This window comes from Acromyrmex echinatior, chromosome 1, assembly GCF_024713525.1.
Source record: "Acromyrmex echinatior isolate Ae372 chromosome 1, ASM2471352v2, whole genome shotgun sequence".
Taxonomy (NCBI): Eukaryota; Metazoa; Arthropoda; class Insecta; order Hymenoptera; family Formicidae; genus Acromyrmex; species Acromyrmex echinatior.
The window spans coordinates 17,402,434-17,429,611 of NC_141852.1; the positions used below are offsets into that span (position 1 = coordinate 17,402,434).

A 27,178-nucleotide genomic window follows, 5' to 3' on the forward strand; every position below is an offset into this window, starting at 1 on the left:
TTTCAATTGTTTTCTTTTATTGTTTTGTAATCCGAGTATTCAAAGGAGAAGATTAATTATGCTAGAAAACATGCATAATTAACATGCATAAATAACATGAAAAGACGAAGACGTAAGGATATGAAAATTATAAAATAATTATCCAACAACGTGAGATAACGACGTGAGCTCAAATTAAGGAAAAACTTTAGATTTTAAATCATATGACGCTTTTTTTATCTTATAAACAATCCGTATTGTATTCTTTTAATTTATATATACACACATATATGCACACACGCACAAATACACACAAAACACACACACACACAAAACACACACACACACACATACACACGCATATCGGAGTTGCTTGTGAGAATGTTCCTGCAAAAGATTAATTACTTGTATAAAAGCTATAAATGTATATAAGAACTACATTCTCTTCTACAGAACTAGTATGTAAGCAAAAAAGTTATAGTAAATTCGATTGAACGCACTAATGCGCATTGATACATATTAAAACCGTTATACATTGATTAAATCTGAGTGTAAAAAGTGAAATGCAAATATTTTGAATTATAAAATATATATTTTGTTTAACGGCATAATGAAATGTATTGATGTTATATTAACATACTTTATATCAATTAATACGATAACTTTAATGTATACCAGTGTTCACTGAGTGCGTCCAATTTGTTATTAATCTAGCACATACTGTTTATAATTTTATATATATCTTGATGTACATTTGTAAAGTGCTTGCTATAATTACGTACTATCAACTGTCAACTTGCACAAAGAAGCAAATAGTAAATTACGCATCTTAATGTCATCCTAGTAAACGATGATCTACACATGGAATCATGAAGACAAGTACGAATTTTAATATATAGAAACAATTGTGCTTAAACAGTTTTGTCAGATTGAATCCAACATGGTCGTAGAATGAATCGACTATTATTCTTGTGCAAACTTTACAATCTTAATCATTTTTAAATTGTGTATATCTACAGATACTCGTACACACACACACACACATACACATGCACACATACACACACGCGCGCGCACACAAACGTACAAGCAGATACACTCATTTCCAACTAAATTGATAGTCTGCAGATGAGTATATTCGAAAAAAAAAAAAAAATATTTCTTTCTAGTATTCACATTACCCGAGATTTATGAGATAGTATAACAATCAATCTTGTTATACCATTCAACATCATAATCTTTTAATATTTCTTAGATATTACATTTTACATGGAAGATGTTGAAATTAATAACAGTTCGTTGTTTCAAAATGTATAAAAAGATATTGTAATAAAGCAGATCAATGAAGCACTAATTAAATATTTTAGTCTATATTTAAACTTAATAAATATTAATAAGTGCTTATATAATTTAATAGAACTTAGATTTGTAACTTCTTAGCTCATACTTAAAATTTCAGGTATAAACAAATGTTTGAAATGTTTAAAATGTTATAAAATGTTGAAAATGTTAATAATATATATAATTTAATTATATAAATATCCAATAAATATCCAATTGCGTATACTTGTACGGAATTATTGTTTAATGACAAAGAAATAAAACAACAATAAATGACATTAGCCTTATATGTGAATACAAAAAAATATTTTGTTAAATTATAATAAAGTAAGAAATTAATGTATTAATATATAATGCATGTTACTGTATAATGAAACGAAATAAATACAAATTGGAAATTGTACAAAGATTGTTCAAGCTGAATCCTTGGGGCGCTAGCTATGCTTGATTATTCGATCGTCTGCTTCGACGAGAAGAACTTGAAAATAATGGACGTGGTTTATATAAGTCATCGCTCGAATATCGTTGATGACTGGTCCTAACACGGCTGCAATTTGAAGGAATAATAATGTTAAACAGAATTGATCCTTCTCAAGTGATCCTTCTCGAGAAATTAATATTTATTTAAAACGATACAGTCAATTCGTGCATTTGTAGAATAGATACAAAGCATGTATAATAATAACAAAATAAATATAACAGTATATAAGTAATTTTGCTATATAAAAATCTCAAAAAAAAATGTAACATACCTCTTTTCTTCTTTGATCACATTAGTCGACGCTGTTTTATCGCTCGTGGCAGACACGTCGCTATCAGGGCTCAAAGGCATGACAAAGTTCTCGCCATTCGAGATCCCTTGTGAACTACATACATTTGAGAATCTGGGTTTCTTAGTATATTTCCTCTTTTTGACGACGTTAACAACGTCTTCATTGGGCAAAGATGACAATTTCTGCTTATAGCCATCATTATTGTTGTCCGAATTATTCACTAGTATATCTGACAAGGGGCTAGATGAACGTTTGCGCAATTTCGGTAACGGTGGTGCCGCCATGGACTTCGGTATCGAAGAAATCACCTTGCCACCTAAACTCTCTATTATGTCCTCCAAAGACGAGTTCTCTACAAGTTCTAGAGATTCTAAGAAGTTGGAAAACCTTTCCGATTTCTCATTATCAGTCTTGAAGTAACGGCAGTCTTCGTTATCCTCGCTGATCGCGGAGGACGAAGATTTATTTTCCATACAATCAGTATGTGAGTCTATTGTATTAGCTTTGGATGACACATAGGTTTCTGTTTGTTTTTCATCCGGTAATTCTTTATTATCGTCTCGTATTTCCCATGGATTGTCATTCTTCACTTCTTCGTTATCATCCTGTATTTCCACTTGATTATAATCTCGTGTCTCCGTATTCTTCTCTGTTGATTGTTTCACCTTGCTACTTCTCTCATGCTTCACAGATTCTGATTTTTCTGGAGCTGCGAGTTTTTCCAGCTTCTGCGAAACAAGCGTTTCCTCCACTTGTAGACGATTTTCTTCATTAACAATCATACGTTCTGTTTTGTTCTTTGAATCTTCCTCAATGTCATCCTTATATCTCTTTTTAGAGACTTGCACATCTTCAACATACTGTGCATCGTGTTTCTCATTAATTTTGGAATCTTGTGTAGTCTGTGTTTCTTTTAATGGTACATTTGATACTATCTCACTTGAAGATTGTCTTATATACAACTTTTTTAAGAAGTCGTTTGTACAAGACTCGGTTCCTGGCATTATTATCGACCTTTCGTCCAACATTAAAGGAGGTTCGTCTTTCTCGGGATAAGGTTCTTCGTACTCTTCATCGGGAATCTCTATAATTTGTACTCGTTCATCGTCCGGCACGCCCTCAAGATTATCGGCATTCTTCGTATTCGATTGACTCGTTTGGTCTGCTTCCTGTACAACTTTCTTCTCTACTTTTTTATCCTCTTTAAGTTTCTGCTTTTCCATTTGTTTCCTAATTTTCATCAGTTTCTTAGCTTCGTGTATGTTTTTTGCGAATTTCGGTTTCTTGAGCTTCACATCAGAAGTTGAATCACCATCTTTATCTGACAGCAATCTCTTCTTTAACGGCAGATTTATGTCACGTGGATTTGTGTTTTCTTCTTCTTGTCCACCGTATACTTCGTTGCTATTATCAGTCTCCACCTTTGAATAACTCTTTTCATTTGTTAGTAGTTGCGAACTGATTTTATGAGGTAATTTACAATGCGATAATTTTGAATCATTCACTTGCGTTTCCTCGATACCGTCCGATGTTTCGCTACCAGAATTACTGACATGATTATCCTTTGTCAAATTCGAAGTGTTCGATTTATTACTTGTCACATTAGAATTCGAGTTGCTGGATGGTGAGGTTTTATTACTTGAACCGTTCGAACCATCCCTATCCGTAGAACGCCGATCATTCGAGTTTTTTCGTAAACTCGAATGGTCGTCCTTCGTTTTGGATTTTTTATCCTCTCTACGCTTTTTATCCTTAGACGGGCTATCGGATTTTGATTCCTTTCTACCATCTGATTTTTCGGCGCGATCTGAACTCTTGCCCTGTTGTAAGTGGCTCTTCACGTCCTTCTTACCGTTTGTCGCTTTCTCGTTGCTCGCCTTGACATCCTTTTTCACATCTACCTTTCCACCTTTATCTTCTTTCTCATTTTTGGAAGCCTTCTTTGAATCTGACTTGTCAGATTTGTCCGATAAATCTGACTTGCTACTGTAATGACTTTTACCTTTACTCTCTTTCAGCAATCGTTTCTCATCTCGTTTTGCTTTATCCTTTGAATCTGATCGTTTATCTTTTCCATCCACAATCTTTTCCGACGTCTTGCTGCTTTTACTTTCGTGATGACTCATAGGATTTTTTGATGATGATGACGATGATGATGAACTTTTGTGCTCTTTCTTATTTGATTTTTTATCTTTAAGGGGATCCTTTTTATCTTTAGTCTCTTTAATAAGTTTAACATCTTTGTCCTTATTCAATTTTTCTTTCTCAGTCAATTCCTTCTTTTCTCGAAGCTCTCTAATTTTCTCCTTATAAATATCTTTCAAATCTTTCACTTCCTTATTAATATTATCTTTTTTATCCATTTCCTTAGGTTTCTCATCTTTGAATTTATTACTATTATCTTTTAAATTTTCTGGAATATCTTTAATTTTGTCAGAACTTTCCTTGACTTGATCAATTTTATCTTTAGATTTATTTTTACTGTGTTTATCGTACTTCTCGCTGTTATGTTTATCATACTTTTCACTACCCGATTTCTTTCTCTCATTATTTTTATCTTTGTAATATTTTGTCTCCTTACTAGCAGCTTTTTCTTTTGTGCTTTTTGATTTGGTGGACTCGCTGTCTTTGTTCTTCTCTTTATTCTTATGCTCATATTTATCTTTAATAGTGCTATCTGTGGCATCACGAGAATTTTCTTTAGAAGATACACTTTTAGTACTCTTGTAATCTTTCGTGTCTTTATAATCTTGCACATCTTTACCTTTAACAAAATCAAAACTGCTTTTAGTCGACTTGTTTTTAGACGAATCGAACTCTCTAATTGCTTTGAAATTATCTTTACTATTTTTAGTAAAAGCTTCGCCTTTATCCTTTGTTGTTTCATCTCTCGAGGAATCATGAACTGGTGTTAAATCATGATTAGAGGAACCAAAGTCTGTCACTATTGACAACCGAGAATCTGAGGAAACTTTGCTAAGCTGAGAATCTTGATTGCTATACTCAAAGTTATCCCGCGACAATTCGTTGGAGAAATCTGGACTTCTAGATCGATGACTCGTTAATTCTGATATTCCCGATAAATGCGAATCGTTGGAAATGTTGGATTCATTTAAGTTCATAATGTCAATAGGCTCAAACGTTGGACTGACTTCTTCCTCTTCTTCGTCCACTTTATCGTCCGATTTTGCAGTTGTGTTTAAGTTTGAATTACTCCCATCTTTACTTAAAATTTTACAGGCTTCGTCTGAAGTCTTTTCCTCCAAAGAAATGTATCCATTTTCTGAATCAGCTCTGTTTTTATCTTTATATATTTCTCCTTCTTGTGGCTTCTGTTCGTCAACTTTCTCATCTTGTTTTTCATCAAGATTATTTACGTCGTTTATATCCATAGATTCCAGAGATTCATCCTTCAAACTGTTTTTATCGGACTCTGGCGAGACTGGGTCCAAATCTTTAGGTAATAAATCTTTAAGTCCGCAAGCGCCATTCTTCTCTTTTGTCTTTGGCCTCTCTATACCTAGAAACTTATATACCACGTCTTCTATTTGTGGCATAAAAACAGAATAGACCTTGGGATTCACCACTTGGTCCACTATTCGTTCCACGCCAGCATCCAGATATGGTGCATCATGTATATGTTTGCGCAAAGTTTCTCTGAGCTGATTTTTGTTCAAATCTGGTTTCCATACTTGCTTACTGAGAAAAGAATTTACAGAGCCTTCAACCCTTGTCCTTAGATTTTGATATGCAGGCTGAAATTATACATATGTTACATTAGATATATTATATTAGTATATATTTTATTAAATAAATTAGTTTTTATATAATATATATGCAACATCTAGAAATATATAATACATAGTACATCACTCTTAAGAGTTCAAATCTAAAAATCAAAACTTAACAAAAATACAACGATAATTGGTTATTAAAAGCTTCTATTATATAAATATTATAAATCACATGAGTATCACGTTGTTATAAAAATAAAAATAAACATTTTTTTACAATTATGCCTTATATTAAGATATGTTCGTATATTACTGCCAATTAACTGTCAATACTGAAAATCCTGTTATGTATACTATACTGATAACTGGCAGCAATATGAACATGACCTAATTATGTCTATATAACCTCTAAAGGTGATCCTACTCGGTCAGTAATATTGTCAGAATTAATAAATTTATTATTGATCATATAGTTAATATTGATAGATTCATGTAGAATACGGACAGTCATTTAAATTTTTTGATTCTTGAGGATCAATATCGCTTTGTTAGGATCTATGTCACTGTCGCAGTATGTCACAGTGCAATTGTACGTAAAACAAAATTGAAATATATTGTCAATAATACTGATCATGTAAGATTGTAAAAAATACTATAAATATTAATGTGTATTGTTAGTATTACCGATCAATATTACTGATCAGTATTATTGATCATGTAGGGTCACCTTAACCCAAAGAGGTCAGGCAGAAAGCTTTAATTTTCTTTTACAAAAAAAGTCATTGTCAAGAATCAACTACGAGAATTACCTTTGTATCGACGTCGGCAATACATTCTTTCCGAAATTGATCAAAAATACCTTGGGATTTAACTTCACCCACTATGTGATCAATTAATCGTGGATCACCGGCTAACAACGTATTGGACAGGCCTAACTCCATGTTGTTAAGAGAACGCCAGTTGCTGAAGCTAGACTTTGCTGCACTTCGCTCGTCACGAAACAAAAGAGACGATCATTTTGACTGATTGACACCAACCTCCAGACTCTCGTCAAGGAACATGTACCGCAATTATCGCGGCCATATTTCCTCGCATTCGAGCGTGCGCTTTCCGCTTTGTGCGCATTTACTGCTAACCGTTCTGAAAGAGATCTCAAATATTTTGTAATCTTACGGATATTTACATTTTCTCGATTTAATTGAAATTTCAATTCAATCGATCTTTTTATTTAACAATTTGAAATATGTGAAATATACATTCTTTTATATATGTATATATATATATATATATATATATATATATATATATATATATATAAAATAGATATATATGGGTCATCTAAAAACCGCGGATACTTTTTAGATGACCCAATATATATATATATATAAAATAAAAAAAATTATATTAAATAAAAATCAAATTAAAAAAATTTTTTTAATCATAAATTTGTAAAAATATAAATAAAAATAATAATGTTAAAAATAATAATAAATGTAGAAAAAATAAGTTAAAAATTAAAATTTTGAGTTATGCTCTCTAGTTTCTGTATATTAATTTCATTATATTTGCTTAATTTATTTAAAAATATTTTATGTACAAAATCTTGCGTTTGAAATTGTGTAATTCGTGTCAGACATAAAAATCTCACAGATTTTAAAAATTTTTGCAATATATCAATAGAGCCTAATGTTCATTGCGTATGTTTTAATTTTAATTGTCATCTCTCTAAAATATTAAATGATTCCTGGAATGACTGGAATCTAGTTATTGCGATACAAAAATATATATTAATATTAGAATATTTATGATATAAATATACAAGGTGAATCAGAGTTGAACCAGCTTTTTACGCTATGAGAAAATAATTGATTGCACTTAATCAATGCTTTAAAGTATTTTTACTGAAATTTTTACTACATCCATAGAAACGTTTGCCATCAGGTGTGCAGTTTGCAGAAATCAGAATACTTTTGATTTCGAACACATACAATTTTTGTCATTAATTTTATACCAATAATATATCGGTGATCGATAAAGTTGCTAACAATTTTACTAACAGTAACCAATCGTTATCCTCATTTGATAAACGAAACAAATAGGCGTTTACTGTCTAAATGCAAGTTTAAAACGCATATTTTATGAACGAATTGCTTTTTAACAGAACGAAAATGTGAAATCTATATAAATAGATACAGCTTTATTAATATCTTTTATTAATGAAAAAAGATTGTAACACTCGCTTAATTCTTTCCTTATCGAATTAGATCAATTCGCGGAAAAACAGAAAATTTTGTTGGAATTTGCGCTTTCATTTAAAACGAATCGAAGTTGTATCCATGCCGTTATTTCGGAATGTAAGAATGTGTGCGTCGCAGTGTGTCGCGATCGTTGTCGTTGATGCCTGCGTCACGTGTATATGTGCTCTTATCAAGTTCGGCGAGTAGTTGATAGTACACGAGGAATTTGAAGTACATTCGCGAGAACGAATCACGCAGCGCGGGAGAATCCTGTTGGAGCAGTTTTGGAGAAGTGAGTTACCATATCTCGTTTGATCGTATCTGAACTATGTTACGCGAGAGGTTATGTTGATTGCGACTTTATCGGATTTCACCCAACTGCACCCGTTTCACCCAGCTTCTCCTGACTATTCCTGAATGAGATGAATGAGTTGAAAAGGCTCGAGTCGCAATAATCATGTTTATATTACGATATGTGATCTTATTATGCGTTAATGTACTTCAGTACGAAAGATTCACTTTGTTACGAGAGAAATTATATCTGGCCTCTGACATCGAATGTTTGCTCTTTTAAAAGAAAGCAATATGGACTTGAAAACATCGCAATTATGATTTATCGGAACTTGCGAACTGTACTCTTTATAATGTATTGTCCGATAAACAGTGTATGGTTCGTATTTTAATAAATTATATTAATTATCGCTCATTTGCTGCAACAACGATGTAACTAAAAAATTATCATTTTGAGTTGCTTACAAAACAGAAACAAAGAAATATTTTAATATAATTTTTAATATTATAATTTTATTATAATATGAAATATTATAATATTACATTATAACGTAAAGAGAAATATAATATATTTTATGTTTTTATATTTTTATGTATAATATTATATGTGTGTGTGTGTGTATATATATATATATATATATATATAAAATAAACATAAAAAAAGAAAAACATGCATTGAAAGTACAACTTATTCTTCGATAATCAATCATTATAGCAGTTATTACATTAATTATTGCATCAAAATTGCATTTTAAAATTAATATTACGAAATTTTGTAAAAAACTTTAAGTTATGTTAAGTTATGTCGTAACAACTGAGCAATATTTTATGCATGCATATATAATTCATGTTTTAAAATTGAATATTAGAAATATGTATACAAATTAACATTAAATTGAGTTGAAAAAAGAAATTAAAAATGTAAATTAATATCGAATTAAGTCTTAAAAAAATAAAAAAAAAACTTTAACTTTTAGTAAAAATTATCTTTTGCCACTAATCAGTATATATAATATGAATATTTTAAAGAGTTTCTGCATTTTTCTATATTATGTTTTTTTGTCTGTTTGCGTATTATCGCTTATTCCAGTTAATTAAGCTTTTTTGTTTGTTTAATTTATGAAAACATATTGAAATATTTTTTGCGAAAAATTTTAGGAAAATTTATGTAAGATAAAATATTTAAATTTTATGTAAGATTGTAGATTTCCTTATTAAAAAAGACAAATTATATAATTACTATAAATTATACGATATGAAAAAACAAAATATACGACTACGTCAATGCTAATTTTTTATTACGTAGTTTTTAATATTATCTTAATCGATACGCATTTCATTAACCATGTCATATTAAGAACATTTAACTTCTACTTTCTCTTTTACACGCTATGCAAGAACATGTCGGAAATTTCTTTTTTTTTTGTATTATGCTTTTTCGTCTCTCTGTGTATTTATATATTCGAGTTAATTATAAATTTTTATTTATCTATTTTTTTTAAATTCATGAAAACATGCGAGAATATTTTTTGCGACAGGTTTTATGGAAATTAATCTAAACGCATCATGAAAAGGCAAATTTTATAGTTATGTTTACGTCAATGCGAGGTTATCATATATTTCTTGATATTATCTTAATCGATACACATATCATAATTATTCTCTTATTATCTCATAAACGATTGAACTTGTTCTCTTCTATACGCTGTGTAAGAATATGTCTTCAATATAGATACATATAATATTTCATCAAAGAAATTACATTACTACCGCTTATATGATTATTCTTTATAATCGTACAGGTACATAATAATTTCATTTAAGACATTAGTACTTATATGATTATTCTTCATAATTGTAAAAATGTGTAATCTTTTTTTGTCGCATTTTATAATTTTTATTGCACATTTATAACAAAAATAATTCTTAACTAATAATTATTTTTACATAAGTAATACGTTATTATTATATTATTACATACATATATAAAGATGATTCTTAAAAAATTGAAATTTTTGCGTATCACACTTTTTAACCCTCCAATGACACACATTTGTGTCTATGCCATTTTTAACAGTTCTTATTTCTTTTATACTTGCGTAATTTTTATAACTTTTCCAAACTTTTTTCTAATGTCTATCTAGTGGAATAATTTAGTAGAAATCTTAGAAGACATGTATGAATTTTTGCAGAATTTTTCGAGAACTTTAAGAGTCTTAAAATCGGATTGGACACAAATGACACTCATGTCAGCCACTCTAAAATGCTGAAAATAAAGTGTACCATTGCAGGATTAAATACATTTAAAGACGTCAAAATATTAGGTGTTGGAATTAATTCGTAGCGTTTTTTAATGAAAGAATGTTATTTATTTCACATGAGCATTAAAAAATACATTAATGAAAGTACTTCCCATCACTTGTAAAACGCTACGAATTAATTCCAACACCTAATATATTCGATTTTTATCATAGAGAAAGATTATAACTATATCTATATAGATAACCAATGAAGAACCGACTATTTAATTTATTTATATCTAAAATTAACTTTTATACGTAAAAATCTCAGTCTCCTATCACAATTACGAAAGTCATATCTATGTTTATAACATAAATTTAAAATTATTTACTAACTTCATATATATTCTATTAGTTATACTTATCACATTTTAAAAATTTTATTCGGTTAAATTACATTTACATTTAATTTCGCAATCTATCTCGTAGTTAAAATCGCTCGCTCACGTATTCGCACACGCTCACGTCATCTAATAAAATCTCTTATTCGATTAAATTTTATTTACAACAAATATCCTCAAACTTTTTTCACCGATTTTAAGTTTCATTTTCCTGATTATAGATTGTTTCTATAAAACGGCATTTATAGTTTTAGTAAAGAAACAACTTTCACAAATTTAATAAATATGAAATAAAATTGGTGCACAACTTATTTTGTAATTGGTAGTGCTTACTTAATGTAACACTGCATATTCGGCATATTCTGCAGAAAAAGTGCTATAAAGGCCGATTTCATTAATGCCAGTTACTTGATTGGCTAATTAACTTTGTCAGAATGTCAATAGCAAGACTTCAAAATTTATTTTATTTCTAACCTGTTCCCACACGCACGCACGCACGCACGCACGCACGCACGCAGAGTAAAGAAAAAGTGTATGTAGCATAATAAATTAAATTTTTAAATATGAATACATTTTGTATATTTTTACAAATATATATTTTGTAACAGATTTGTTGTTAAAAAATTTCATTAAAAATGATAAATTTTTAATTTAGCAGTTGGCATTTCTCAAATTTAACAGAGATAGCCAAGAAACTGAGTCCAGAAGAACTGAGAATTTTGAGATTAAATGCGAATAATTCCAAATTGAATTAATATTTCATTCTAATATTAAAAAAACAAGTTGAATACCAAGATTACATTCGTAAATAAAACATAATAAAAAAACAAGCTTTAATCGACCGATCTAATAATTGACGTTGATGAAACCGATTCTAAGCCGGTTAAACTACCAATACTAATATTATATACTGATTATATTTTAAGCTTGTTTTTTTATTATGTTTTATTTACGAATGTAATCTTGGTATTCAACTTGGTTTTTTAATATTAGAATGAAATATTAATTCAATTTGGAATTATTCGCATTTAATCTCAAAATTCTCAGTTCTTCTGGACTCAGTTTCTTGGCTATCTCTGTTAAAAAGTATGAGGAAACTGACAATGAGAGACGTATCTCTCCGTATCTAAGAAATCGATTAAAAAAAAAATATATATATATATCTACTGTATTTATATATAGGCACATTATATTATATAATATTATGTAATATATCATTATATTATAACAGTATCATACTATTATTATTTATTTTTATTTATTTTTATATATCTCGCACGGAATGCAAGAGATCCGGGTTCGATTCCCGGCCGAGGCAATATTTTTTCGCAATAAGTTTATTACAGTTTTTTAAGATTAATTTGGGGAATTTTTGGGGGGATTATTACATTTCAGATTAATTGCGTTAATGTCGACAACCATATCGACACGTAATTATTATTTCTGAAGTTAATTCATTCGTTTGAATAATATATATATTAGTTCAACATCTTAATACTTAGACCGTAGTGGCGCTTCGGATTGTAATGTTATTTATTTTTATTATATTATCGTTATATTATATAAGGTGACCTTAAATTACATCACCCATTCTGAGCAGCTAGTGCGGACTAAACTGAGTCGAAAAGTTCTCTACTATTTTCGTAATGGTTAACGAGATATTAATTACTAAAAATCGCTAAATATTGATCTTCAAAAATTTTTTACTCAAATATATCAATTTTACAGAAAAACAATTTTACAGATGAAACTAACATATCCTATACATTTTATAAATTCATAGAAAAAGAGTTCTATAAAATTAGCAGAATCATATTAGCAGAATCAAATCGGACTTATTGGAATTTTTAGTATTCATTTTGCACTCAATTTTTCACTATTCAATAATTTTGTATCGTGTCATTTCGAAAAAAATTGTGGCGGTGCTAGCTTCATATTAAGCTGGCAGAATCAATTCAAAATAAAAGAAAAAAAAATAATATCAGAAATCAAAGAATTGAATTTGTACTATTTTGTATTGTCAAAAACAATTCTATATTATGTGCATTTCCAGAGAGTGTGGCGCTGTTAATTTAATATTTAAACTGGCAGAATAAAAAAAAAATTCTATTGATATTTTTTTCTTTTGTTTTGAATTGGTCATTAAACTAGCAGTGCCACGATTTTTTTTCGAAATGGCACATGGTATTAAATTAATCCTTACCTTACCAGTTATAATTTAGTGCTTCATCCATACAAACACACACGGCTAGAATCTACCTGTTTTTTTCACTTATTCAGAATGATTCAAAAAATCTCTAAAAATTTACCAGCATACTTTCTAGAATAAATATTGGCACTTCATTTTGGAAAATAATAAAAGTATAATTTATAATTACCGAAAGACTCAAAGAAACAAACAGGAATCGTCGGTCACTAATGACCCATGTTAGAAGAGTAAGCATTAATAGTACAATTTAGTACAAAATGAGTATTAAAAATTCCAGTAAATCTAATTTGATTTTGTCGATTTGGTCCTGCTAGCTTTACAGAACTCTGAAAAAGTGTGTGGAAAATCGCTATCAATAATCACAATTTTTTAAGAATCCATATATATACATATACGTATATATATATATATACAGCAAAACCAATCATGTTAAAGAAATTTCACAATAGTTTCAAAACTGCTTTTTATCTCACTGGATTTAAATGTAATAAACTAATTATATTAAAGAATTTTACAATAACTGCAAAGTTGCTTTCTCTGTTGAACGCAGTCGGTACACAATATTAGCATAAAAACGACATTTAAGAAGAGTATAAACCACAGATGGCCATACCTTCCTGGACGGCCGCGGCCGATCTGCGGAGGATTTTAATGCACATTCGTAAATTGACGTACAATGAGGACCATTATAAAACGCCTAATGGCTTTCAATGGGATTAATTTACGACTCGCGCGGCACGAAATAGGCTGTATCGCAATGTCGTATTGTCCAGCATTTTCTAGAGTCCGTAGCTGCAACGTCCTTGCGCGTACAATTGATGAAATGAAAATGGATTTCGGTCGCATACACGTTCCGTACTAAATTAATTTAATAATGTGGTAACAGATCAATATTTGTCTAACAATTTTATTATTAGAGAAGTATTAAGAGAAATATTTTTTATTATCAGTGAAACAGTTTTATTATTTAGAAAATGTCAAATTGGGGAATATTTTTTAGAAGAATCATTCAATTCTTATTCTTGGTAGTTTTTGTTATTTTTCTGCTTTTGAAAAGAACCCATTTTTGGACATGCATTTTGTTATTTATATTACATTATATGTATAAGAGAATTATATATTTAAAAAAATCGTGTAAGCTAATACAAAGTGGATTTTTTTTCATACGCGTTAAATCATAATAGATAAAAACAAGGCTAACAACGAGCAAATTTATGATGTCGAATAATTTAAATTGTTAAAAGAATAATCTTTAATTATAAAAATAGTAACAATCCTGAACGTTTCGATTTAAAACACATATTTGGATTTAAAAACGCATAGCATGTAGTGTTTTGTCTATTGAAGAAGTTTAAAACTAAAACATCTTTAAGTGTTTAAAACATGAGGGCAAGAATAATACACTTTGCTTTTTATCATCGGATACGGAATATCAATTAAAATCACGCTTGTGTTACAAGCGCTAGTGCATTGGTGTAATCCCATTGGTCATATCTAAATAATGATCATATCAGAGATTGAGATCGAAATTAACTAATCGGAGAAAGAAGAAAATATAAAGTTCGCTTTTGATTGATCAAATTCAATTCTTAATCTCCAGTTTACACTGAAAAAATGAATGAAAATCAGAAAATTTTGATTACATCAGAATTTCTCAACTAGAATTCTAGTAAATTTAGGTACAGTTTTATATCTTACGATTACTCTTAACCGAAGTTCAACTGATTCCTTATCTCTTTCCAGTTTTAGAATAAAGTTCTTGAGTATTCGTCTCAGCCATATTGAATCGTGACGTCATGAACGAGAGATGATATCTACATTGATTTTTCTTGCATTGTAAATAAAGACAATTTGTATAAAACAGAATAATGAGATTGTAAAACATTTGTAAAAAAAAGTAAAACTATTCTTATCCCCTCCGATAATTAGTAAATAGTTAGAAAAAGGTTCGTAAAATGAAAATAAGCTACGTATGCGCAATGAGTAAAAACTAGTAAACACACTTTACGATTTTGCCTTTTACGATTATTTACTGACTATTAGGGGAATAAGGATAGTCTTAGCCCATTTTTACAAGTGTTTTACAGCAATCCATTTTATTCAAATTTTTCTTTATTTATAAATGGTACGCAAGAAAAATCAACGTGTCGCTTATGACATATTTCTTGCATATGATGCGAAGTCATGATTCAATATGGCTGAGTGAGTACTCATGTACTTTAAAAATGCACCGCGAATTGTGAGTGTACCAATCAACCTTCTTCTTGGCCGTCGGTTATATACCAGCCCACGAACGGTCGAATGCAGTTGCAATCCGTCTGGTCTGGTACACACTCGTGTTAAGACGAACGTAAATCGCTGTACATGCTTAAATATCATTAATTGTCGTACGCGTTAAAAAAATTAATCGGACAAGTGATACCCCGATCGCTCTCGTTTTAATGTAATTCGGATCGTTCAAAGATTTCGTTAGAAGATTTAAGATTTTTTATTACTTAGGATCTAAAGAACCTAATATCTCCTCTCCTGTTTTCGAACCTTACGATCTATAACAAATGATTAATAGAACTCTTTTAAATTAAAACAAAACAATTTAAATAAAAAAATCGAAGAGAATTAGATGCTGATTTTGGTGTAAAATAAATATAATTTAAACAAAAAATTATGTGCGATATTAAGGTCTCATTAATTGTTCATGGAATCCTTGTACTTCCTTTTCTTTCACTTTCCCAAGGAAAATTTGGAAAAATCAATTTTTTTATTCATTTATTAATATAATCTGAATATCTCGTCACTATTTTGGCCTTTGTTTCGTTCATCTTATCTTATTGATGATCGCCAGAGTTTGTCGATAAATTTCCACTGACCATGAGCTTTCCATTCTAAACCATTCTTACTGTGCGTGACGCTAATGTTGATCTTAGTTTTTATTTAATTGTTTTTAATTAATCATATGAAAGTCAAAAATTGTTCTACGGTCGCCTTTCAAACCGTCAAACTCAACGAATAGAGAAAGTCTCAAGTCAAGGAACATATTTATTTTTTTGTAATATAAATTATCTCGGAACTATTTTAAATAAAATATTGAAATAAAACATCGCAAGAACAATAATGCGAACATATGAACTCAGAAGTTGCTAACGCGAATATACGAAGAAGAAAAAGAGGCAATACAAAAAACGATTTTACTGAAATATCTAAAAATTTATGTAGCTAGATATTATGATATTATGATACAAGTAGTACAGATATGAAAATAATTTTTTTGGACCATGAAAATAACTAATATAGGAATCTCAAGCTGACAAATAATGATACAAAAAGTTTTTCAGTACATTTTAGTAATCAATTTGAGCAAAATTATTTTTAATATCTGTAGCTAGTTAAATTTTTAGATATATTTCAGCAAAACCATCTCTTCCCTAAGATGCTTAATTCAATTTTAATTTAATAAATTTCTTAGCAAATTAGAGTTTAGAATATATGATAGAATATATGATATAATGCGTCTGCATTTTCGAAATTTCTAAGGATAACTGTATTGCGATTGTTTCAATAAAATACTAAAGAATGAGTTTTCACTTTTCTTTTGATTGTATAATGACAATTCTTTTTGCTTGTCGATTTGCATCCAGGTTGCTCCTATAAGTATAAGATTCAATTTTTGTTTATAAATATTCATTTGTTGATTTCATGTTTTTTATTTTGCATTGTTCTAGAAATTTTATGACATGTTACAAAGGTTTTTTTTTACATAATAAATTATATAAAGTATGGAAACGCGTGCAACTTTAAAAAATGGTCACTTTCCAATGTAACATAATGAATCATATCATCCTTGTTTATTATGATTGAGCGTTTTATATAATTATTTTGATAACAAAATTATTTTTAGTATCTTGCTAAATTTTTAAATATTTTAGCACAATCATTCTTTCTGTGTAATTATACAACTATACTGAAAAAAATACACTAAATCAAATAATGTTAAATTAACCTAACCTAACCTCATAATGTTAAATTGTATCCAATTTGAGGTATCTTTAATTATTTCTATCAATCACTACTGCTCTTACTCAATATGTTAATTTAACTAAAACAATGGAGTTAAACAATTTAACTTAAGAAAATATATTAAACTTGACTCAAATTTAGTTTATTATTTAATAAGTGCATACATTAATATGAAGATTTATTTTGAAATTAGAATCATAGAAATGGATTCATTTAAATTTTAACATACATGAAAATTAAAAATAACAAAATATTATTTAACTCAAGGGATTGGGTTACTATTGCTCCTTTAATATCTAATAGTGTACTGACGCGCCCTTTTTATGCAATAATGTTATATTGTAAAATCAATAATATAATATCAGTACTAAATAAATTATCAATATCAATATTAATCATATTATAGATTGTGTTAATATTGTTATATTGCTATAGAGAATATTGACGATAATCCAGATTTCTTGATTCTCGAGCTCACACTGAGAAAAATGTTTGATTGAAAATGAACGAACCAGAAGATTCTAATTTATCAATCAGAATTCTGATTATCAATTCTAAAATTGTAGTAGTTAACCAGAACATGCTATTTTATCGATTTTCAACCAGAATTCTAGTTAATCCAACCAGATATTTTTCTCAATACGGTGGTAGGAGATATTAATGCTCGAGAATCAAGAAGTCTGGTTCATCATCGATCCATCAATATTAATCACACAATCAAAAATATTCTCATTTGTTGGTATTGATAGTAGTATTATAATATAATTGATCGTATGAAGTCCATATTACATATTTATAGAGTTTCGTATGCGATATAAATTCAAGAACTTTCGTTCGCGGGCTTCCCTACGTTTATGTGATCCAGAAGGTCACGCGCTCCGCTCTCCTTGGCGAATGTACCTTGAAAAGCATATATTTAAAGACACACATGCACGCATGAAGCATCACAGCCGGCTCATCATAATCGCCGCACGGTGGAGTCAGTGAGTCAGTGAACCGTCCTCAGTAGCAGTGGTGGCGGCCAGCGGTTCGGTTGGATACGCCGGTTACTTAACGTGTTGCGGTAGAAAGTCAACGATACTCGACGACACCAGATCGACTAAGTTGGATCGTACGGTACCTAATCACCGCCTTTGGGAATTCGGAATTGCTGCGAGCAACCACCGTCGCGGGATCCTCCGCTCTCTCACGAGCGATTTCCGCGCACCGCTCCGATCTATGGATCTCATGGGCCTCGCGATCGATGGAGTCAACATCCCGTACCATTATTGATCGTCAATCCGATCGTGGAAAACGAGTATGGCAGCGACGAGCAACATCTGATTGATTGACAGACGTATAGTGTGCATAGAACAGTTATTTTTCTTTTCTTTTTTTTTTTCCTTTTTTTTGTGCTCTTACAATTACCGAATCTCTTCGAAAGTGAGAATGGAGTGCCTCATCGAACTCTTCCTCTTTTGCGGAGTTGTCTGCTATTTCTTTAATCTCAGGTAAATTAATCCTGTAGATTAGGAGTAATCTACTCTTATCAGTGACTTAAATGTTACTCTAAAAGCAGATTAAACCGACTATTTTATAAAATTTCGAAATATTTTATAGAATTGCCAGTATCCTACGTGTTGTGTTCTATAAAATCGTTAGCGTTTTTATAAAAAGATTAAATCATGAAATACACAAATGAATGGAAAATATTTGTATTCGTGAGTGATATTTGACGTTAAATATGATTGTCCAATTTTAACTTTTTAAGGTCCAATTTTTTGTAAAGGAAGTATCCCACGAATTGAAGATTACGGTCGCATTTATTATTATATAAATGAGATATAGACTTCTGCAGGTTGTAAAAGATTTAAATGAATTTGTGGGGAAGAAGAAATATTATCCAATTTTGTCGAGAATTTTACTTGCTTTATGATTATTTCATGTGATATGAAAATATATCTTTGTATTTTGACATTAAATGATTCGACGACAAGTACAAGCTTTTTATTATTTAAGCTTTCTAATTATGCTAGAGTTCATTTATGACATTTTCAGATATATATAAACATATACAGAGTGTCCCAAAATTTACGAATCAAAATACTACAGCAAGAAAGTTCTCGAAAAAAATAAGTCGAAAAACTGTTTGCCATTTTTCATTTCGCGTAGTAGTTTTTCAGATATAAAGGTTTAAAATGGGCCAGATTTTATGACTAAGCAGTTGTCTGTCCAAATTGCTATGCACAGTCAAACTAAATATCAATGTGCGACTTATGGACAACTATTTAATCATAATTTATAATTAGTCAGTTTTAAATCTTTTTTCAAAAAGTACTATTTGAAAAAAATGATAAATGGGTTTTTTTAAGAACTTTCTTGTTGTGATATTTTGAGTATCCCGCGAATTTTAGGACATCCTTTGTATATAGCGTTTTTTAATGAATAAGAATTCTTGTTTACTATATATTATATAGATAATTCTAATTTATATAACTTTTACTTTTTCGTTAACGAGCTAATATAACGAACAAAAGGAACTTCAGAAATTTTGAAAGATTAATGAATTGGCTTATTTTTTACAGTCTCTTCGTATATTTTCAATAAAATTACGATAATTATTTGTAATCAAAAGATTGAAATCCTTTATATTATAGCAAAGAGTGCTATAAATTATTTTTATTCTAAAATCCTAGAACACATTTATCACGCTTTGTTAGACACTGACATGCACTGGTGTAAAGATTCCGTAAAGATCGTTAAACAACACTTAAAAATGGATTTTTCAAAATCCTAGTATTAAAATATCGAGGCTATAAGTTTTTGAATTATGCATAAGCTAGTAAATCAGAATCGGTCAAAGTTTATGCAAGTATAAAATACTAAAGACTAAAGCTGACTGTTGCCTTTCTTGTTAATATTGATATAAAAATTGTAAAGATACGATTGTCTTTTTATTTACATAGATTGATACATAGATTGATTTCTGCAAACTTATTGTGTAATAATAATATTTTCTTTTTTATATATTTTTTATTTTTATGTGATACACAAGATCAAAGTGCAAGCTGCCAAATGACATTTTATATCTTACAGGCGAAACTGTTATCAAACGTTAGTTATCAAATGGTATTAGTTAACAAATGATATGCATTTACAATTATTTAACAAAATAAGCAGCTGTTGTTACTAATATTCAAAAATTAAAAAGTCATATTCTAAAAAAAATGCTATTGATTTTCATATTATAATTAGTATTGATGAATTCATGAACTTCCGAAATGACAAAGAATTTTATTTTCATTTTATGATCGTCTTTCAGTGACTCTTGAATAAAAACTGAGAAATAAAGCTGCGTTTTGCAACATTATGTTACATTTTTTTTTGTCTGCGATTTAATTTGTCAAAACTTCAATTTTTACTATTGACATTTATTTAATATTAAAATAATCTCTTTTTCAGTTAAAACTTCATTATTTATAACTGAAAGAACATCATGTAGATCTGGCACATGCTATTAGTTTCTTTCTTCATTTATAAATTTTTTTGTATGTAATAAAATAATTCTATCGATTTCTTACGAATAATAAATTACACGATGCAAACATGTGCCTTTTTCTGTTTTAATCTAATATTCTCCCAATTATTTATCGAATTAATCTCTTTATGTCTCAATAAAAATGTTTATTTCATTATCAGAAACGATACATCTCGAAATATCTCGTTATTATTAAACGAGAACGACGTTGTATGCTATTAAATTGATCCGAAAAGATATTCTTCATTATTAGATTGATGGTCATCTATTTTTTTTCTGTTATACAATGTTTATATCTGAAATAATTTAAAATTATGAAAATATATTTTAATAGGTCATACTTTTCTTAGCATTTTTTACTTGCTATATTTTTATTTGAATATATATTTTTATATTAAAGTCAAAATAGTCTGGCTTTTACATATATAACGTTAATTAAATGAAATTATTCGAAAAAATATTTTAAAAAAAACATTAGTTAACTAAAATTATAAATCTTGATATATAATGTAATACAAATTTGTATACAAATTATACTTACCTAATATATTGCAAGATTTTGTATGCATAATATAAAGTTTGTTTTTTCTACGTTGGAGAAGAAAAGAGGAAAAATGATCGATGTAAAAAATTTAATTAAAAAGAACAGACTTATAGATACTTAGGGGCCTATTCTGTAACACTTAACGATTGCAACGATATCGTTACATTATCATTGCGCAGATTTTGTAATAGTAAAAAAGCTGCGCAGTGATAATTTAACGATATCGTTAGAATCGATAAGAGTTACAGAATAGGTCCCTAAGTGTCAATAAGTTTGTTTTTTTTAATTAAATTTTTTAAGGGACAGAATAGGTCCCTTAATATTGCGATAAGTATGCAAAAATTTTTATTTGAATTATTGGACAATGCTTTCTAAATATATTTTATAAAAATATATTATTTTATAATTTCTTATATTATATATTATTTTATAATTTCTACTAATGTAGATTAACTTTAAACTTGCTTCAACTTATTCTTCATTTTTTCTAATTTTTAGAATCAGAAAAAGATGAAGAGTTAGTTAATCCCCCCCCTCTCTCCTCAGTATAATTCAAATTAAACTTCATTATAATCTTCGGTACAAACGACAGGGGCGGTGATGGAACGATGGAGCCATGGTTCCCATGACTCCTATCTTGGATATCTTCTTTCTTAAAAATAATAACAAATTTATAACAAAATGATATATTGAATTTTTAATTTAATAAACTCCTCGATTCTTAAGGCTTACTGCTCTTTTATAGATATGTGTGACGTTATACAAAAATCTATGCTGCTGCGGCTTTTATTTTCCGCCTGTCGTAAGCGAAAAAATTTTTGCTCTAATTAAAAAATAAGAACAGAAAGGTATAGAAACTATGAAAATTTTCTTATTTTATTTGGTTGTTGGCACATGGTGTTGGAATTGAGAATTTGGCAACCAAATCCATCAATGGTCCTCACTTTGAGAAGTTTTTGCAGTTTCTGGACCGCTCCTGCGCGCGCGCGCGCGTGTGTGTGTGTGTGTGTGTGTGTGTGTGTGTGTGTGTGTGTGTGTGTGTGTGACAAACGGGCACTATGTAAGGAATTAGCTATTGCATTTTACTTTTTGTTAATAATCCTCTTAAAGAGAGTCTTTTAGATATAGAATCGCTCAAATGCTAATCAGATTACAAAATAATTGGAGAACTGTTAAGCTATCATGTGTGTATATGCATGTGAACATATTGTTGACTATCGAAGATATTTGTCTTGTTTTTTTATCAATAAATTTACTGTTAGAAGAAGATTCGCGAAAATGCACTTTTAATGTCATTATTTACGTGATGTTACCATTCGCCAATTGTGCCGAAATACACATTTATATGCAAAAGTGTATTATACATTTTTACTTATACACTGTATTATACACGATTTTGCCCATGACCTTGCTCTTTATTATTCATTAGCCACATCTTGTCAAGCATGATTTCTATACTGATACATGCAAGGTCGATGGTAATTTTCATTTCCCACGACGCATGTAACGCAATTACATTTAACGTTCGTGTTTACGTTGGAGCAGTTTATTAGCAAATATGTTTAATTGATTATTTGAATTATTCGAAATAATTATGCTATTATTTACATCTGAATTCAGTTTTATTGTATATATTTACAATTATATTATATATATTATATATTCTTTTACGAATTTCAAACAGATTTTTTTCGGCAATTATTCAATTGTCATTATAATCTTGAGATTTAAACATTTTAATGAAATAGATAGCGCAATTGTGTTTTAAAATTACATGAAAATCTGTGATTTTTTTATTTATCTAATTTCAGTAGCACCATTTTAAATTTTGTTATTAACATACAAATGGTTCATTGTTTATTGCCATTAGTTGGTAATTTCCATTGTGATTAAAATGATTACATCATTCTACTAACCATTGAGTTATGTAGGTCGGAAGTAATGCGCGTGATTTATAGCGAATTCGATTGGGCGCACTAATTCTTCCAATCGAATTCGCCATTAGTGTTGTTAACAATGTATAAGTTTCGATGTCGATAACCTGATCTGATACGAAAATAAATTCATAGAGCTTAACGTCGAGGGAACAGCAAACAACAGCAAGTGTTAACGAGCGTAATCTACGTTCAATTAGATAAATGTTTTACAATTTCGGAATAAAAACATAATTTACTACAATATTATTTATTAATACCTAGTACGTTCGTTCGATCTTTTGATTACAAAAAAATCTGTTATTATGATTCATCGAAAATATACGAAAAGGAGTTGCAAAAGTTCATTAGTCTTTCAAAATTCCTGACGTTCGCACTTCACTCTTGTTAGCTTAGCATGTTAATAAGAAGAGGAAGTTGCGTAAACCAATATTATCTGCACATACACAAGAATTATTCCGTTAAATCATTTTATCATATTTATTAAATATAATCGTTCCTATACTTGTATTACTTTTTTTTAGCTATATCGGATGAGCAATTTAAATAAATGTTTTTCTAATTGCATTACGACAACATAATAACACTCGTTATGACATATTTTTATTTGGATTTATTTTTATTGTAAAATGTATTTTGTAAAATTTAAGTAGTATATATATATATATATATATATATATATATATATATATATATAATATAATTGGTAGACTTAATATCCGAACCGAATATTATCTTGATATTTTTTTAACATTAGAAAGGAAGCTGATTGTTTTCACATAATCATCCACATTTGACCCACATTGACCCAGTAAAAAAACGTTTCCAAAACATTTCAGTAATGTTGTAATGTTACTGAAAACTGTTTCAAAATACTGAAATATTTCTTGCTTAGTGAGTAATCAGTTATAATTTCTTAAGGTTTTTCTAACGGCAAATCATTTTGAAAAAATAAAAATAAGAGCAGAGGATAATTTTTCTAAAATCGATAAGCTTTTTTGTAATACAACATTCTTGATGTTCCAAGAATTTAAGGATGCGGCGCACAAGTGACTAATTCTTTGTCCCTTTATTCGCCTTCTCGCTTTTATCATGTCCGTCCAATGTTCAAAAGCTATTAATGAGTCATTTCAAAGTATGGCGGTACATATAATCTCTAGCTTTGAATTACGTACGATCACGATATTGTTCTCTTCTGCTCTTCGTTTTCCTTGGACCCCCTTTTTCAAGCATCGAGTATCCTTCTCTTGCGCATGATAGACTTATCAATGTGGACTTTGACAATTATATATTAATCAAGTCCAAAGAGAGAGAGAGACTCTCGCTTCTCTTATTTTTAAAGGCTATAAACATGGCTTGTGTCTTCTAATGTATCAACGTATGTTTATCGGTCATCCGCATAATTATATCAACATTATCATCGCGGTACAGTGTTCATCTTTGTATATTATTATTATAATTGATAGAGAATTGCCTCATATGTTTCTTTCTATTATCACATAAATGAAATCGTTCTTTCATTTATGTGATAATTAGTTGATTTACATTTATTTATTATTAGAGCAATCTCTCAGAACTTTATTATTTACAACTGATGAAACATCATGTAGATCTGGCTATATATGCGCGCTATATGTCATTAATTTCTTTCCTTATTTATAATTTTGTTGTATGTGATAAAATAATTTCGATCGATTTTCTATGAATAATAAATTACGCGATACAAACATGTTTCTCTTTCCGTTTTAATCTAATTGTTTTTAACCTAATATTCCTCTAATTTATTTATTGAATTAATCCCTTTATTTTGGTAGCGCTCGTGCAATAAGAATGTTTATTTCATTATCGGAAACGATACACAAATATTTTTTTTTTAAGTCTTATTGAATCTCATTAACCTTCAATTACAGCCATACATTAAAATTACACCTTTTTTTTATCTATAATTTAGAATTTCACAGTATTAATTATACAGATTATACAATTATTCAAATTTTGTTTACAGTGCAAATAACACATCGCTGTTTTCAAGGATTAATCTATAATGGATATATTTTTTAATTTACGATCATTAAATTATATTTTTTGCAAATTAAAAAGAAAATTTTTTCTAACTTAATTATATAATTAAAAAAAATTGTTTATCCGAGGATACGATAATTACCTTCCACAATATTAATAGTATTTAATATTATTTTTTAATAGCATTTGTTATTTTTTATATGTAAAAGAATCATAGAGCGATATTCATAGTCTATTCTTATTTCAAGACTGTCTCAGATAATGTTTTAAGATGCTAATACGGAACCCTCTGATTGATTCATGATTTCTTAAGATGATCTTGAATAGACAAGACTGTCTTAAATAATGTTTTAAGATGCTAATACGGAATCCTCTGATTGATTCATGATTTCTTAAGATGATCTTGAATAGATAAGACTGTCTTAAATAATATTTTAAGATGCTAATACGAAATCCTTTGATTGATTCCTTTGATGATTTCTTAAGATGATCTTGAATATAAGATCTAACTATGAATACCGGCCATAGAAAGATCGTATAGCAATAACTATAAATTTTGTTATGAAAAATGACCGACCTGTCTGCGGTGACTGCGGTACAGAGAAAAGTCGCAGACATAACCGGATCGTTTTTGCGGGACTGATTTTTTTATGTTAATGCGACAGCACGCATTGCATACTCATGTATTTACACATAGATACGCATAGATCACTTGAGATTTTGTATAATGGTAAACGGAAGATAACTGCAGATGCATTTCTTTCTTACATAGAAAACAACATCTAATCCCTGTTCATGTAACCGATATTACATCCGCATAAGAAACATCATGTGACCGGAGATTCTATACGCATTTGATTAATTTCATGATCTTTTACCTTATCTACAACTAAATTAGTCAATTTTTCCACAAACGAATTCGAAGTAGAAACATGCAAAACTGGTTGCGAGAAGTTTACGTATCATTACATTTACATTGAAAAAAAACGTAAACATTTTAATAAATCATTTGATAATCATTTAATAAATCATTGAAACGTAAACATTTTAATAAATCATTTGATAGTACCAATTAAATATTTACTAAATATAAAGATTTATTTATTTAGTACAAGAACTATTAATTTGATTTAACATTTTTTAAATTAAATATTATATAAATAGTAAATATTTATTTACTGCAAGTAAATGTTTAGTTGGTAATTATTCAAATAAATATTTATTAAAATTTAGTACACATCTTGTTCAGTGTACTTGCTATAAGTATGCGCGCAAATTCGCTTAAAAACTTGTATTCTAAGCGAAGCGTTAGAGGTGTGCATTCTTGCAAGCGTGTATAGCATGCAGATGATCAAAGCCAGAGGCGGCCAAAGCTGAGATTCATTGAGTTATAGATATTTACAGTAGACGTCCTGCAAATACAAGATAAAAACACAGCTTCTTGAATGTTGATAGCGTTTTCATTAAAATTGTTTTCCTCTGTAATTTAACAACAACTTAGCATACGATTTCTTTCTTTTTTAGTTTTATATATATATCTTTTTTATAGTTATACATATATCTTTTTTATAGTCGATCCCTAAATAAAAATTATTATACATATATGCGCACGTCTGATCTAAAATTATTTTTATATGTGAGCGTCCAATTTTTTGCATGCCTCTGCGTATTAAGAAGCCCTATAATAAAACTAACAGGACCAAATCAGCAGAATCAAATCAGACCTATCGGAATTTTTAATACTCATTTTATACTAAATTGTCATTAATGATAATTTTGTACCGTGCACCATTTCGAAAAAAATCGTGGTACTGCTGGCTTCAGATAATTAAAATTTTAATTATCTGAATGTATAAAAAATAATATAAAATACTACAAAGAAGCTAATTAGACTCAATTTTTATAATCGAGCGAAGATAAACGGTCGCAGAGTTATAACTAG

At 29.2% G+C, this 27,178-nt stretch overlaps 2 protein-coding genes across 3 annotated transcripts in view; one reads left to right on the plus strand and one right to left on the minus strand.

Annotated features, from left to right (window-relative positions):
- Positions 1–6,967, minus strand: LOC105154944 (Biorientation Defective 1). The gene is made up of 3 exons (XM_011070761.2): positions 6,637–6,967; positions 2,073–5,848; positions 1–1,867 (listed from the first exon to the last, which is right to left on the minus strand). The coding sequence occupies exons 1-3, from the start codon at positions 6,766–6,768 to the stop codon at positions 1,759–1,761; spliced, it is 4,017 nt and encodes a 1,338-aa protein (XP_011069063.1). The 5' UTR covers positions 6,769–6,967; the 3' UTR covers positions 1–1,758.
- A 1,212-nt stretch (positions 6,968–8,179) lies between these two features.
- Positions 8,180–27,178, plus strand: part of mino (glycerol-3-phosphate acyltransferase mino) — a 30,238-nt gene continuing 11,239 nt past the window's right edge. The window contains exon 1 of one of the 2 annotated variants that reach the window (XM_011070758.2): positions 8,180–8,356. Coding sequence is in view for 1 of the 2 variants with exons in the window: in XM_011070757.2 (XP_011069059.1) it covers positions 18,648–18,709 (62 nt within the window). In the remaining variant the exon portion in view is untranslated. Of the gene's footprint in view, positions 8,357–17,650; positions 18,710–27,178 lie in introns of those variants that run through there. The other variant, XM_011070757.2, reaches the window with a different exon arrangement.